Genomic DNA, 14,204 nt, shown 5'->3' with positions numbered 1-14,204 from the left:
TAACGAGCTCGCCACAGCTGCTGAGCGTCGGAGGACTGGTCGGCGATGCTTCGCGCCCTCAACCTTTGGGGGTTGTCGCAGCCGCGGAAGGTGCACTTATGACACGGCAGACCGTGTGTGCGCTGAACCGGACCTGCGGCCGTGCGGGAAGGGTGCGAAGTCCTCGAGGCGAGCATGAGGTAGAGCGCGAGTGCGTGCGTGAGCGACAGGTTGAGGGCGAGAGGAAAGGCACGAGGGTGAGCACGCACTGGCGAGAGCGCTTGGGGAAAGAAGACGGCGGGACGAGGGTGAAAATGATTGGGGAAAGAAGAAGACGGGGGTGCAAGCACGAGAACGAGGGCAGGAGCACAAGAATAGGCGAAGACGCGTCAGGTCTGTGTCTGAGCGGGCCTTATGGTTGTGCGCACAGGTAGGCGAGGAGAATGTAAGCGAGGATGTCGTCGGGGACACCAAGTGCCCATGACGAGGCGGTGCGCACGGACCACGCGAGCTTCGAGACCAGAAGCTGTACATCGCATCAGTGTCGACAGTTTCAGGATCGCGCGCGGGCTTGGTGTAGAGCACATGCAACCGCCTGGACGCCACGCGGTCATGAGTCGATGATCATCTTCGCATACTCGTACGTCTGGCCCTCGGACGGCGCGCGCGAGTACTCGCCGTAGTTCGCGAGCTCGTGCGCGAAGCCGTGCGCGGCGATGGCGTTGGAGTACACGACGGAGGCCCCACCACCGGCGACCATCGTCCAGATGCAGCCCTCAGCGTTGAGGACAGTGAGCTTGAGCGAGGGACCGGTGGACGCGTCCAACTTCTGGATGTACGCCTCCGCCTTGGTGAGATCACGACCGAAGGGAGCGGGCCAGCCTGAACCTGCAACGCATGAGTACGACACGATAGTACGAGATCATGCGTGCTCACCATCGGCGGGCCGCGATCAGCAAAAACAGTCTTGCCCTTCGAGGTCGTCGCCTGCGAGCCAGGCTTGTCCACGCCGGACAAGTCGCGCGCATCGGCCACTTGGGCCTGCAGATCGACAGTGTCCAGGCAGATGAGGGGCTTGATCTCGAGGTACGCGGAGTGGAGGTCGACATAGACGGAGTAGAGGCGGACGAGGAAGTCGATGAGGGTCTCGTTCTTCGCCGCGGGGACGTGCATCAGGAGGGTATCTGCGATCCTTGCGGTCAGGGCCAACGCGTCACCGATGTCGACACCGCTTGCTGCAGCGCGCGCAGGAGTGCGAGGGACGCTTGAAGGGCGGCGGCGAAGACACTTGGTGTTTGGGTGCTCGCGAGTGGTTGCGTGCAAGGCCGGACTGGCTTTGAGGCTGGTCATCTTCCATTGGAAGCCAGAGGCCGACGCGAGCCCATCTTGTGCATGCCAACTGCGAGCTGGCAGGCGAGGATGCCAGCGTAGTCATCCTCGAAGTCGTACTAGTCGCTGTGGGAGGAGTATGGGTCGCCGCTGGACTAGAGACAGAGATCGGCACCGAGCTGGGTGTTAGACTATTGCAAAACTTTGGCGGTGGTGGGCGCACGGCGATGGGAAGTGGGAAGTGGGAGGGCGAGGATGAAAGAGGGTAGGGAACATTTCAGCCTTTGTTGCACAACTGCACGGTCGACTGATGGTCGAGTGATGGTCGAGTGAAGGGGCAAGGACACAGTCGACTGACCGCACGGCGTAAGCGCCGGGGTGGCGCTGCTGCAAAACAGACTTACTCAACTCCGAGCGGAAGCAATCTTTGCCGACACAATTCTTCTCAAAGAAACATGTCCGAATGGTCCCAAGAGCCCATTTCAAAAATATGGTAGCTTATTCTTCAACGCTGAATGCTGGACATGTTGTAAGGCCAACCTCTGCGTCGCCCTTCGTTAAGCGCTGACGCCGTTTCGCGCCACAATTGCTCTGACCCTCTTACTCTCCTCCCGGTGTTAGATTTCTTTGCCCACAATATATTTTGTGGCGAAACATACGTTCTCTATGCAAAGATAATATATTCCGATACTCGTAGCTTAATCTTCAAAGCTGTAAGCGGGACATGTGCTAAGCCAGAAGCGCCCATCGCATACTGCATACTCGTACTCACCATAGTATCCCGTTGTGCGTCCCCATCCACTGATTCATTATCCATTCCAATGAATAAGGAGTAATGTGACAATCATCATTGAGACAATAGACCACTTTACAAAGTGATTAGAACACCATCTAACGAGCATTACAACGAGATCATAACAAGTGTTACTTGAACGGGATTAGAACAGATTAGAACGAGCATTAGAACAAATTAGAACAAGCATTAGAACGAATATTAGAACAAATCAGAACGGATTAGAACGACCATTAGAACGAACATTAGAACGGATAGAACACCCATTAGAACGAACATTAGAAAAGATCAGAACAGATTTGAACAGAACAAAAATGACAAAAATGACGGTAAGAAAGGCAAGAGGGTGAAGTACCAATCAAACAGTAGAATGGTCTCTCTGATTATGAAGGACTTGCTCATGAAGCCAGCAGTCGAAGAGCGTGACAGCAGAGGGGTCGCCAAACTCGGACTCCTCGAGAAGTGCGTTGCGCAGCCATGAATTGATCTCGATGACGCAGTACCCAGCACAAGTGTGTAGGTCAAGGACAGGCTCCCTGCTGTCGCGGACGTGCGCGTGTTTGAATCGGAACTGATCAATTCTTTGTTAGGTTGATGTTTCGAGACACAGGATGAATGAAAGATGCACCTCAATACGCCAGCCGGGATCCACAGGGAGATCTTGACACTCTGTGACGGCTTGGAGGAGCAGTCGCGCACGAAGGGTAGTTGGATCACCGTATTCATGGTCCATTAGCAGGGTATCACGAACGAGGTGGTGATCGGGGTGACCATGTCCATGTAGCCAGCGAAGTAGGCGAAATTTGAAGATGCGCTCGTAAAGGGTGCGCTCCGAATTCGGCAGCCCACCTAGAGTGAACTCGAAAGAGATGATGCGTGCGACATCCTGGGGTTGATCCACAGTGCGGTTGTACAAGGTTCTGATGATGACAACTGGGTCCAGAGCAACGGTCCGGTCGCCAGATACAGCAACGGGTCTTGAGAATAGCTGGCATTTATGTAAGACACATCAATACACCCAATACACATTCGAGTCCATGTGGCGATAAAAAATGACTTACCTCAGTCAATTGTCGCAAATCACCGCCTAAAGCATCGTTGGTAGCGAGCTCCAAGTTGAAACCTTGGCGGAACGCTTGCAGCTCCAAAGCGTTCGTCGTGACCTTTCCCAACACGACTGCACTGATGAGCTGCCGTGTGCATTCCAGTCTCATTGATGAATCCGGAGTGAAGCCAATTCGGGGCGACTGAACAGGGCTTCAGTCGGTGGCAAAACAAAACAGAAACAGAATGATCAATCATACCTGAATACCAAGTCGGCTCATAAACAGACTCCATACAGGATGAGCCAAATGCCTCGCACCCGATGGAAGAGGGTCTACGGGTCCGAGCGCAAACCAGGGGCGAAGTTCCTCAGCAGCATCGCGGTCAAACTGCTCGAGGAGCTCGAGCGACATCTCGAAGGCGCGATCGCCCAAGATGGCCCAGAGAATAACAAGCGGATGAATTGGTCTGGGCGCCCGAAGGTGATGACCCATGACCAACGCTGTTACCAACCCATGCGCTGAAATTATCGCCATGCGCTGATCCTCCAGATGACGATTGCCAGCAGTGAAGTCCTCCAAAGTGGGAACCAAAAACTCATGGCGCACCTCCCATAGACCCCATGGCATGGGAATTGGCTGAGAGAGGAGGCGTAATGGATGCTCAAATTCCGCATTGTCTTTTTCATTTTCTTCGTGGGATTTGACCAATGTCTTGATGATCTCAAGGAGTGTCGCCACTTCAGGACCACGTCCAACCGCAGGGCCACTAGCAATAATTGAATTAGTCAGTACTGGCTACCGGTTGAGTTGGAGGAGAAGGACGCACATGTTGATCCCACGGATCAGAGGGTTCAGGTACGCTGAGAGAGGGACATCATCAACTTCAGTCCGGTATGGCGCGTTGTAGACACCGACAGGTGGTGTTCGGCCATACTTGATCCAGAATTGATGCGCGAGATGTGTGATCACAGCACGTGAAGCGAACTTGACGTTCGGAGCAACAATATACACCTGGGGTTCACCGCCGTCTCGCTCCCAAGTGACGGAGCAAGCTCGGGCGAATGCCTCCCGGAAATTGAGCGCCATGCTGGCATCTGGGCGCACTGGCTGCAAGAGACTAGCCTGCCAGTCCTGCCACGCTCGTCAGTGCTGTGCCCAAGGTAATGTACAAACACTCACTGTCGCAGTGGCTGACACAGACAACACTCGGCGCTCCGAGTTGGTATCATCCACAACCTGTACTAGTCGCTGGCGGTTCAAAGCTGGAGCTGAAGACGTACTCTAAGGCGGATCCCAGTCACTAATGGCATAGTCCACCAGATGAGCGACTGTGCTTACCAATTCATCCATGCTCTCAGAACGAGAGCGTCGGAGCCCCACAACCGGCACTGTGCGATCAGATGGAAAGTACAGTGCACCAAGGTCGGGGAAGGGCATAGGACGATGTTCAACATGTCGATCTGGGGATGGCGAGCTTCGTCTGGATGGGACAGGCGGTTGTGGAGCTAGCATAGTCGGCGGGGCGAAGATCGGTAGAGTCGAAGGTGGTAGTGCAAGCAATTGAGGGTCAATAGCCATGGACTGCGGACTGCTCTGTAGGGACTGAAGCACATATCAACCATATGAGCAATCACCCGCCACACGCACATTTGCATACTCACCTGGGCTGGAGCTATGAGAGTAGGAGTCCGTGAATTGGCGCGATTCAGCAAGGGTAAAAAGGGCTGGACAGGATGAGGTGCAGGAACGTTAACTGACACGTGTGGTGCAGCGTAATCTGCAGTGTTAGGACGACTCGGAAGAACTGGGACTATGGGAGGCAGGAGAGAGGCCGAAGATGTTGTGGTATGAGGCGAAGTAGTAGTATTATGTGCGATGATTGAACCCGAGTCCGAAGGAAGAGACGAAAAAGCGGAAAGACAGTCGTTCTCAGTGCAGAAGGTGTCAATAACTCCGCTGGCATGCGAGGAAGGGCGGACAAGTGCAAAGAAGCGAGCGGAAAAACAGCGATGTGGCCGTTCATGGTCCGGACTCAAATGATCATGCGCAACCAAGGCAGTGATAGGCGCATAGACCGCACCGTTGGCGGGGACTAATGGATTTGGATGGATCAGGACTCACAGCGCAGAGTCACATGCAACGATGTCAACGTACCAACAGGAATGACAACCCGATCAGGGGCAAAGGCGCCCTGCAGTTTGGCATACATGCGCTTGATTGACGTCAGAGATGAGGCGGGGTTGATCAGTGTCTGCGAGCTCGCTTGGACGAATTGAAGCTTCGTGCCCTGGAGGATGCGTAGGCCAGGCAGAGTCCAGGTCGATTGAGAGCTGAGCAGCGTGAATCGATGACGTTCACACTGTTGGCGAATGTGCTGATCGAGCAAAGGCCTGAGCGGGGCGTTCTCATCCAATGTCACAGTCACAACACAGCCATGGTCTCTGAGGAGCGTAAACAGTGTCTGTTTCTCCGCTTCCGAGACTGCAAAAGGCCCCTGATTGAACAGTCGTTTCCCCTCTTGGAGCTGTCACGGTGTATGGCATGAGAAGAGAAAGACAACGCCGCACGGAACATGCAGGTACTAATAAGTGCAACATACCGAGCATGGCAGTATCATGATGTCGACCACTTCACCTGGTGCAAACTGCGCACGCGCAGTGAGAGCCTATGCATGGACACCTCAGAAAACACAATAAGATCCAAAAACGCGAAGTACACGCACCTGACCACGATGTGAAGCATCTAGTGGCAGCAACTGTGCACTTTGGGCACGTCGCACATCGGACGACTGCGAGGAGGGCGGTCGAAGCTGGAACGCTTGAATTGGCGGAGCAAGAGGTGTACCTCGACCAGCGATAGGCGGAAAGTGCGGGATGGGCTGAAGCGGAGGAGCACTGACTACAGGTGTATTCGATCTAGAGCTGTAATGCAGGCGGTCAATAGATACCTGTGCTGACAAGGGAACAACATACCCAGGTCCCAACGGTGGACCAGGATGAGGCTGCGAGACAATACCCGCAGAACTGGAAGAGACGTCAGGATGACAACTTCTCAAAACGACCCAGAAGAATTGAAAATCGCAGCGACTCGGAGACGACTTACAACGGTCCCGGTAGAGTCCCAATAAATGTCTCAGTGTTCATAATTTTGAGGCGGGTATTGGAGCAGTGCTTCCTAACAGAGAAACGAGCGATGTAGGGTGAAAGAATGAACTCAAATGGCAGTGGCAGGCAGGAAAGATGTGGTGAGGGTGAGGGTTGTCGAGAAGCGGATGTGAGCTGAAGGCGGATGCGAGCTGAAGGCAAGTTGAGACGTTCCACCGGGTCGGTTTCATGCTCAAGCGGGAGGAGCTCACCATGGAGTACCAAGACAGCGGAATAGACTGCCAGTGGCAACCGATCGTGTAGAGCACCATGGCTACCCGAGTCGTAGACATGAGAGGTCTTGGACAGAAATACTTGCTCGGACAAAATCACTTGTTGATGGCGGAGCAACTGTTTGTTGAGACGAAGGTACACAGGCGGACAGGAGATGAAGGGACGGAAGGTGAGAGGACAGGACTTCAGACTTTCATGCCAATTAGCAACTGACCTGTGAAGATCTCGAATGAAACGGCGTGCACTACCGGCTATGACGGGATGCAACGGTACACGACATGGCATGAACATTTAGGGGCACTCAGGACCAGACAGGATTCGGCGGGAAATGATAAGAAACGGCCGGGAGTGAGGTGATCAGTCAGCGCAGATCAGGATCTGGTAGAATTCCTAGCCCAAAAGCGGGATGGTTTGGTAGCACGAGGCTTCATGACGGCGCCCGATACAGCCCGCCAGAACCGCTCGGGCCATTTGCGATCCGGACCGTGTGCTGCGCTAAGCTACTACCGTGTATAATTTTTGTCCGATAAAGCCCTTCATAGTACCGTGACTGAGTACTAAGGCTCAGCGCTCACTGGCTTGGACTCATCCTCCTCCCAGCGTGTGGGCAATACTAGTTATCGCCTCGGTTTCTATCTAGGTCCCATTTTTTGCATATTCCTCCCAAGTAATAGGATTCGCAAACCGCCTGTGCGTTACATACGACCATGGAATTCGCTTTCACGGCCATGGGCCCAGACACAACCAGAAGCCGCGTGCTTCTCGTCGTGCTGACACGATGTAAAAGGCTGCCAAAGGTAGTTCTTATGTTGCCACCGATCACTAGCCTCGGAAGCTCAATGTGACATCTACTTATCATGACCACTGGCATCTGCAGACGACAGTGAAACGATGACGGCCGCTCATGCCCGTCATCGAACCACATGCTAGCCATGATACTGAGGACATACGGATGAAGCTGTGGGTGGATTCCATTATGATCCTGATGATTGTATGACTGAGGCACCATCTCGGAGGACTAAGGTGCGCTCTGACTATTACCATTCTAAGACGATAGAGCGCTGAGCGCTGAGCTGCGATGCCCGACGTCAAATCGCATGCTGGTCATGATACTGATGACAGATATGTCTCTGTATGGAGTCCATGAAGATCTAGACGAGTGAAGCTGTGAGTTGCCCCCTTCTTCAAGGATGATTTGGTGAGTGAGATGCTGTGAGGACCAAAACGTACTCTCTGACCTCCCCGGAACGGTAAGATTGCTGTATCTTGGATGCTTTATAAATCCAGGCTCTGAAGACCGTCTAGCAATCTTCTTCTCAGGGATAGCTACCAATGAGCTCTGAGTCGACCTACGTGGCCATCGTCTTGGCGCTTGCCTCCGTGGTCGCACTGTGCTACATGCGCTCCCCAATTCGTACGAATTTACCTCCAGGTGAGTGCAGCCAGTCGCATTGAACACCATTGTGACGGTCGTATGACTCATTTACGACAAGGACCGTGGCCAATTCCATTTGCTGGGAACATCATGCAGTTTCCACGCCGCAACATCGCAGCGTCCCTTGCGTCACTTTCGGACAGCTATGGTCAGTATATCGATGTGTTCATAGAGTGCCTCTTTAGACTGAACGTGCTATAGGAGACATCATCTACATGCATGTCTTCGGACGGGAATTCTTGATCCTCAACTCAGTTGTGGACGCCCTCGAACTGTTTGACCGGCGTGGCTCTCGTTACAGCGACAGACCTCGATCGGTTATGGCAGGTGAACTGGTGGGAAAAAACAGCGCCGTCCTCTTTCATCCGTACGGAGAAGACCTCAAGAAGCACCGAAGACTTCTCCGGACGGCATTCGAGCATCGTCGCCAGGCTGAATACTGGGAGATACAATATGCAGTCTCGTACAAGCTTATTGCTGCGTTGCTCAAAACACCGGATGATTTCATGGCTCATTTGAAGCGGTAATTATCAACTCGTATTTTTCGTGCACTGAATGATATAATCACATCACTCGCAGGTCTGCCGCGGCCTTTACCATGCGAGTCGCATATGGTTATGACGTTTCACAAGGTCCTGGGGAGGACCACTTTGTGACACTGGCAGAGGAACTCGCACGACTCACAGCCAAGGCATCGAAGCCTGGAAGATGGCTTGTCGATTCGTTTCCCATGCGTACGCCTTCTGGCCCTTGGCCGTGGGACACATCTGACATGTCATAGTTCGTTATATACCGGCTTGGTTCCCCGGTGCCGGTTTCAAGAGATGGGCACGCACTGCTCGCATTATCACACATGAGTTTGCGGCTGCACCGTACATGTATGCCAAGAACGCAGCTGTGAGTTCTTCACTGGATTGCGCCTGCGTGCACTCAAGTTTTTGTAATATTCTAGATCGCGAACGGCATCAGCTCTTTTGTGAGTGACACCATTGAGCTCATTCAGGCGGAGCTTGGCCACTCTCTCAGTCCTGGAGATGATGAGTTCCTGAAGTGGACATCTGCGAGCATCTACTCTGGTAAGTCGCATGTCAACCCCGCTCGACGTAAGCTAACATTCAATTTGTCATGTTATTGACCAACTAGGGGGGACCGACACGGTATGTTCACGAATCAAGGTACGACTGAACTAATAAATCAATGAATTAATCATTTGCAGTCCGTGGCAATCAACTCATCGTTCCTCCTCATGATGGCTCTCTACCCGGATGTACAACGGAAAGCACAGGCGGAATTGGATTCCGTTATCGGCCATGACCGTCTCACACGTATCGAAGATCGGGCCTGTTTGCCGTACATCGAGGCTCTAATCAAGGAGGTCCATCGGTTCAGACCGATCACGCCCTTAGCGCCCCACACGACTGTTGTGGACGACGAATATAGAGGATTTCGTATCCCTAAGGGGAGCTGGATTATGGCTAATACTTGGTCAGTCTATCACGCTGTTGCACGTCATAGCTCCTACTCAAACCTAGTTTACGCTGAAGGGCGTTCATGCACAATGCGAAGGTGTTTTCCCAGCCTGAGAAGTTCTGGCCTGAGAGATTCCTCCCCGAAGGTGCAGGCTGCACAGCAGACCCTCGGGACTATTCCTTTGGATACGGCAGAAGGTACACCGAACCTTTCCCCTATCCTGTCATAATCTCACCTATTCTTAGACGATGCCCGGGTCTGAGCGTGGCAGAGTCGGCTTTCTTCATTGCTGTTACACATATCCTTGCCGTTTTCGATATCTCTCATCCGACGGACGATCATGGTCACACGATCACAGAACCGGTAGATTTCACCGATGAACATATCTCGTGCGTGTCTTTCTCTCACTATACAATGAGGTCTGACGAGCTGTCCCCAGGCATCCGAAGCCTTTCAAATGCGTTCTCAAGCCACGTTCAAAGGCTACGGTGGACATGATATCTCAACTGCTGTCTTCTTCGAGTTGCTGAGATTCTCATTCAAAGTTCATTGTATCGTGTGTTGTCTACGCTTATATCTATTGAAACACGATATCGCGGCTGTTTCGACATTGAAGAATGTACGTCGAGTACCTTGGAAGATTTGGTAGTTCAACATGGGCCGGGTCACCCGAGGAGAGCGCCGCAATTGTATATATTTTAAGATCATCTCATAATTACGGAGCAATGTCCATCATCTTCCAGGCAACCGTGAGCTGGTCAATTTTGACGGCACTAGCCCTGTTCGGTGGCACGAGAGCCTTCTAGAGAGGACGCCACAGACGACGTTCAATTCAGTTCCGCCGGTAAGTAAGTACAATATTTGCCACCTTCCGTATAAGGCATATGGGCGCTCACCAGCCTGAGCGTAGACATTCTGGGCCGCCTCACCTTCGTTCGTTCACGTCGACCGGGGTCTTCGATATCTGGCTTCACAAATAAAGGACTTATCCGCACTCTCGATGGTCTGCGCATTACGTATTAGCTATGAGCGCTGTCCACGGATCACCTGAGAGCAGGCATGGCAGTGGGAGTTCGTAGAACTCTAGCCTACTCATTATGGCATGCTTCCGGTGAGCAATCACAACGTTCTCTGCAGTCAAATTGTCAACGAGTCGGTATATATCAAGCAGATGTCAACAGACTCAAGGAGTTGAAGGCGGAACATGCCTCTTCCATTCCGTGCTGTAGCCTACCTCATGGCTCCGGCGGCCGGCGGTTTTGACACTGACAGTGACCTGATGAACTGGGCGTTGTGTGTGCATGCTCGGATCCATCTATGGACATCAATTGGATGCACTGTCTTTAGGATGCATCTCTGCTGCACTGGTCTCGAGGGAACATCCTGTCGTAGGGTCCCCATACCCTTCCTCATCCCCGTCCCACTGTCACAGAAGACGATCAAATCTTCGTGTACATGTTCCTATCTTCTCGTCACCTCGGACTCTCCGATCACTATTTCAGCGGCAAAGGGTTGTGATGCTCGTTTGGAAAGCTCTTGCGTCCCGCTTTCCACGGGCGAATAGGTAAGACATCGCAATGTGTTCCAAGTTTGGTGAGCACGAGATCTAAATTTAGTGGCGAGCGATTGAGGTTTCCTGAAGTAGATGCTCAACTTCCTGATCGTGTTCCATGCGAATAGAAAGCCAAGTGGGAAGCTTATGACAGCCCGTAGACGTCGGCACAACGAGCTAAACATGGCCTGTACTGACACCAGGTGGTGTCCGCGACGTACGGTGAGTTGCTAGACACTGTCGGGTGATAGATGGTAATTGGATCGTTGCGGAACCTCAGAAGCAGGGTCACAAAGTGCTAGTAGCTGCGTGACTGCTCGGATGTCCCGCGCATGATGCGGGCACGAGCCTTGGCATCTCGCCAATGTTCGTCACGAAGAGAATAGATGTGCACTAGTACAGGCTCCGTATATAGGACATAAGTTGGACTCCACGGTATACTCACGTCTTTCTTTACAGTACTCGCTGTCTTATCAATCATGGTGTCTTCGCTAGTGCAGATGTACGTCCAGCCTTCCGGTATGCTTTGCATTGGCTAATGTGTCCCTCGGGATTGTGGCAGACCGAAATCTGCAGCTAGCCTTGTGGCAGACTCAGGCTCTCAATTAGCTCTCGAAGAGCTTCCCGCTGATCAGACCTCTCGCGGTCGGCTGAGCCCTACAGAGGGCGAGCGTGATGCCGTCGCCTTCAAACGTGGTTTCGCATTTTGGATGGTCTTCGCAGGTAATCTCATGGTGGACTTGCCGTCTGCGTTAGACCTAGTTCGTGACGCGCTCGATATCTTTCTGGGTTTTCATGCTGACACTGAGCTACAGACAGCCGTATCCACCGCCTTGCCAACTATCACCTCCCATCTGCATGGATCCGACTTCATTTGGGCCGGAAGCGCATATGCCATTGCTTCCACAGCCATCCTCCCTACAGTGGGCGGGCTGGTATCTGTCTTCGGCCGAAAGCCTATCATCCTAGGTTTCATACTTCTCTTTGCGCTAGGATCGGCACTCTGCGGCGCGGCTCAAAACATGGCGATGTTCATTGCTGGCAGACGTATGCATCATAACTTGGTCTATTCGGAGCTGACCTCAGTTTCCAGTCGTACAAGGATTGGGTGGCGGAGGATGCATAGCCGTCACAGAGATCATTTATGCGGACCTCATTCCCCTGCCAGAGCGAGGGAAGTTCTATGCTATAACCGCGTCGTAAGCGCACTTGTGGATACGATACAGGCTCTTACTAAACGATCGCTTGTGGTATGACAGAGTATGGGCGTTAGCAAGGTAAGCAACCTCACTCGTCAGCGTAACGACGCTCTTTGTGTATACGTTCGCACAGCGCTGTCGGCCCCCCGATTGGCGGCGCATTCTCTGGGTCTGGAGCGTGGCGATGGCTGTTCTTCTTGAACCTTCCACTCTGCGGCATCGCGTTTGTGTTGGTGTCTGTGTTTCTTCACGGTCACAGCCCTCGGGACACCTTGCGCAACAAGATCGCACGAATGGACTGGCTGTGAGTGATGATTCTTCTATTCTTCCAATGTATAGCCTTATAGAGCATGGTGCAGGGGGCTCGCCGTCGTGATCTCGAGCACCGTTTCAGTGATGATGGCACTTACATGGGCGGGAGTCCGCTATCCTTGGCCCTCGGCTCACGTCTTGGTCCCGCTTTGTCTCGGCGCAGTCGGACTTGTCCTCTTCTTCATCATGGAGTTATATTTGAAGTCTATCGAAGAGCCTACGGTATTCACGTTGCGACATCTTTCAAGTGCTGCGCTAATGCAGCCCTCAGATCCCGGCCTTCATACTCAAGAATAGGACCACTCTCAGCGGGTACGGCGGTGCGGATATTGCGCTGAGAACTATACTGACGAGGGTCCAATACAAAAGATATCTCGGCACGTTCTTCCATGGAATAGCGGCTATGGCCCTTATATGTGCGTGTTCACCTGTAGTGTCTGCGCTCATAACTGACCATACCATTTTAGACTATCTACCAGTATACTTTCAAGCATCGAAACTCGCCTCACCAGTTCGATCGGGATTATACATGTTTGGCGTTGCATTCACGATCCCGCCCTTCGCGATACTCATGGGCGTCTCTGCGCAAGTAATGAGACGTTACTGCCCGCAGAACTACATCGGATGGATTATCACTATAGCCGGGTTCGGGCTCTTGTCGACGCTTGACGAGAACAGCACAACAGCAAGAATCATCGGATATCAAATCTTCCTAGGTGCGGGAGTGGGCATCATTTGGATCGGAACACAGTTTCCGATTCTTGCGCCGCTACCTTTCTCCAATAACGCCCACGCGCTCGCCTTTTTCACCTTTACTCGTGTCTTTGCGCAGGTGAGAGCTAGGTGATCTCTTATCAGGTCGGCGACTCATGGGCTTTTCAGAGCTGGGGGACTGTCATGGGTGGAACAATTCTGCAGAATACACTCCAGTCGCGCCTTCCGAAGGCTTTCATCGCTTCCCTCCCACACGGCACTCAGCTTACTTATGTCATTATCCCCGAGGTACCGAAGTTGGCCGAGCCACTCAAGACGGAAGTACGCGCGGCTTTTGCGCGGAGCACGTCTACGATATGGCACGTCATGATCGGAATATCAGGACTCGGACTGCTGACATGCCTCCTGATGCGGGAGGTGCCAATGCGGACGTCAATGGACGAGAAGTGGGGTTTGGAGGACCGTGGAAAGGGGGCTCCCGACAGTAAAGATTGATTCTATTACGAACAAGAAAGGTTCGACGGCATGGCTTACGTAGACGTTCACCGGCAGGGACACAGTAGAGTGAGGAGCGAGGGTGTATAGCTTACAAGTCTCAGGCCCACAACATGTCATAATAGTCTTCCGAGCATGGTATATGTTTTGAGTGTTGCAACGTATACGAGCCTGAGCCTTCTCATTGTGACTGGAAGCAGCGAAGTATTCGGTTCCACAACTGTTCACTTAGGGAAATACACAGCCCACCAAGATCGCGTCGGTTCGAGCCAGGGAAGATTGTTTTCTACTATGGTAGTACTGCTACTACTTATGTATGTTGAAAGCAACGTGAAAGAGGACTGCAGGCATGTGAGCTACCGTATCTACTCTATAAGGGGCGTGGAAGTTCGCATTGGCGATACACAACGGATAGACAAAGACGAGATTTCATTGGCTCAGCTAACGGACAGACCGAGGAGGAGGAGGGACTCCAGGAGGGGGGCCCGAGCCTGATTGAATAT

At 52.7% G+C, this 14,204-nt stretch overlaps 4 protein-coding genes across 4 annotated transcripts; 2 read left to right on the top strand and 2 right to left on the bottom strand.

Annotated features, from left to right (window-relative positions):
• Positions 1 to 589: 589 nt before the first annotated feature.
• B0H18DRAFT_1123055 (uncharacterized protein) lies at positions 590 to 1,329 on the bottom strand (the record flags this gene model as incomplete). The annotated part of the gene is made up of 2 exons (XM_048034631.1): positions 590 to 826; positions 916 to 1,329. The coding sequence occupies 2 exons, from the start codon at positions 1,327 to 1,329 to the stop codon at positions 590 to 592; spliced, it is 651 nt and encodes a 216-aa protein (XP_047888938.1).
• Positions 1,330 to 2,334: 1,005 nt separating this feature from the next.
• B0H18DRAFT_668279 (uncharacterized protein) lies at positions 2,335 to 3,371 on the bottom strand. The gene is made up of 3 exons (XM_048039056.1): positions 3,163 to 3,371; positions 2,730 to 3,089; positions 2,335 to 2,672 (listed from the first exon to the last, which is right to left on the bottom strand). The coding sequence occupies exons 1-3, from the start codon at positions 3,313 to 3,315 to the stop codon at positions 2,460 to 2,462; spliced, it is 726 nt and encodes a 241-aa protein (XP_047888937.1). The 5' UTR covers positions 3,316 to 3,371; the 3' UTR covers positions 2,335 to 2,459.
• Positions 3,372 to 7,724: 4,353 nt separating this feature from the next.
• Positions 7,725 to 10,176, top strand: B0H18DRAFT_1031271 (cytochrome P450). Its single transcript, XM_048030067.1, has 12 exons — positions 7,725 to 7,774; positions 7,830 to 7,956; positions 8,018 to 8,107; positions 8,161 to 8,482; positions 8,539 to 8,693; positions 8,741 to 8,856; positions 8,912 to 9,035; positions 9,103 to 9,116; positions 9,176 to 9,444; positions 9,504 to 9,626; positions 9,675 to 9,818; positions 9,869 to 10,176. The coding sequence occupies exons 2-12, from the start codon at positions 7,857 to 7,859 to the stop codon at positions 9,957 to 9,959; spliced, it is 1,548 nt and encodes a 515-aa protein (XP_047888936.1). The 5' UTR covers positions 7,725 to 7,774; positions 7,830 to 7,856; the 3' UTR covers positions 9,960 to 10,176.
• An 866-nt stretch (positions 10,177 to 11,042) lies between these two features.
• Positions 11,043 to 13,873, top strand: B0H18DRAFT_1031264 (iron permease). Its single transcript, XM_048030066.1, has 12 exons — positions 11,043 to 11,203; positions 11,262 to 11,483; positions 11,544 to 11,742; positions 11,797 to 12,028; positions 12,075 to 12,180; positions 12,241 to 12,258; positions 12,314 to 12,484; positions 12,540 to 12,714; positions 12,764 to 12,804; positions 12,862 to 12,908; positions 12,960 to 13,324; positions 13,375 to 13,873. Exons 2-12 carry the CDS (start codon positions 11,461 to 11,463, stop codon positions 13,699 to 13,701), a joined length of 1,704 nt encoding a protein of 567 aa, XP_047888935.1. The 5' UTR covers positions 11,043 to 11,203; positions 11,262 to 11,460; the 3' UTR covers positions 13,702 to 13,873.
• Positions 13,874 to 14,204: the final 331 nt, after the last annotated feature.

The sequence above is a fragment of the Fomitopsis serialis genome (genome assembly GCF_022376445.1).
Source record: "Fomitopsis serialis strain Sig1Antser10 chromosome Unknown B0H18scaffold_89, whole genome shotgun sequence".
NCBI classification, from domain to species: domain Eukaryota; kingdom Fungi; phylum Basidiomycota; class Agaricomycetes; order Polyporales; family Fomitopsidaceae; genus Fomitopsis; species Fomitopsis serialis.
This window is presented reverse-complemented; position numbering and strand designations above follow the sequence as displayed.

Coding starts and splice junctions, on each gene's coding strand:
- B0H18DRAFT_668279 (XM_048039056.1), bottom strand. CDS start 3,315: ATGAGACTGGAATGCACACGGCAGCTCATCAGTGCAGTCGTGTTGGGA. Junction 3,090..3,162: donor ATTTGCGACAATTGACTGAG/GTAAGTCATTTT, acceptor CATAAATGCCAG/CTATTCTCAAGACCCGTTGC. Junction 2,673..2,729: donor ATCCCGGCTGGCGTATTGAG/GTGCATCTTTCA, acceptor AGAATTGATCAG/TTCCGATTCAAACACGCGCA.
- B0H18DRAFT_1031271 (XM_048030067.1), top strand. CDS start 7,857: ATGAGCTCTGAGTCGACCTACGTGGCCATCGTCTTGGCGCTTGCCTCC. Junction 9,627..9,674: donor TCCTTTGGATACGGCAGAAG/GTACACCGAACC, acceptor ACCTATTCTTAG/ACGATGCCCGGGTCTGAGCG. Junction 9,819..9,868: donor TTCACCGATGAACATATCTC/GTGCGTGTCTTT, acceptor AGCTGTCCCCAG/GCATCCGAAGCCTTTCAAAT.
- B0H18DRAFT_1031264 (XM_048030066.1), top strand. CDS start 11,461: ATGGTGTCTTCGCTAGTGCAGAT. Junction 12,715..12,763: donor AGTCTATCGAAGAGCCTACG/GTATTCACGTTG, acceptor TGCAGCCCTCAG/ATCCCGGCCTTCATACTCAA. Junction 12,805..12,861: donor AATAGGACCACTCTCAGCGG/GTACGGCGGTGC, acceptor CCAATACAAAAG/ATATCTCGGCACGTTCTTCC.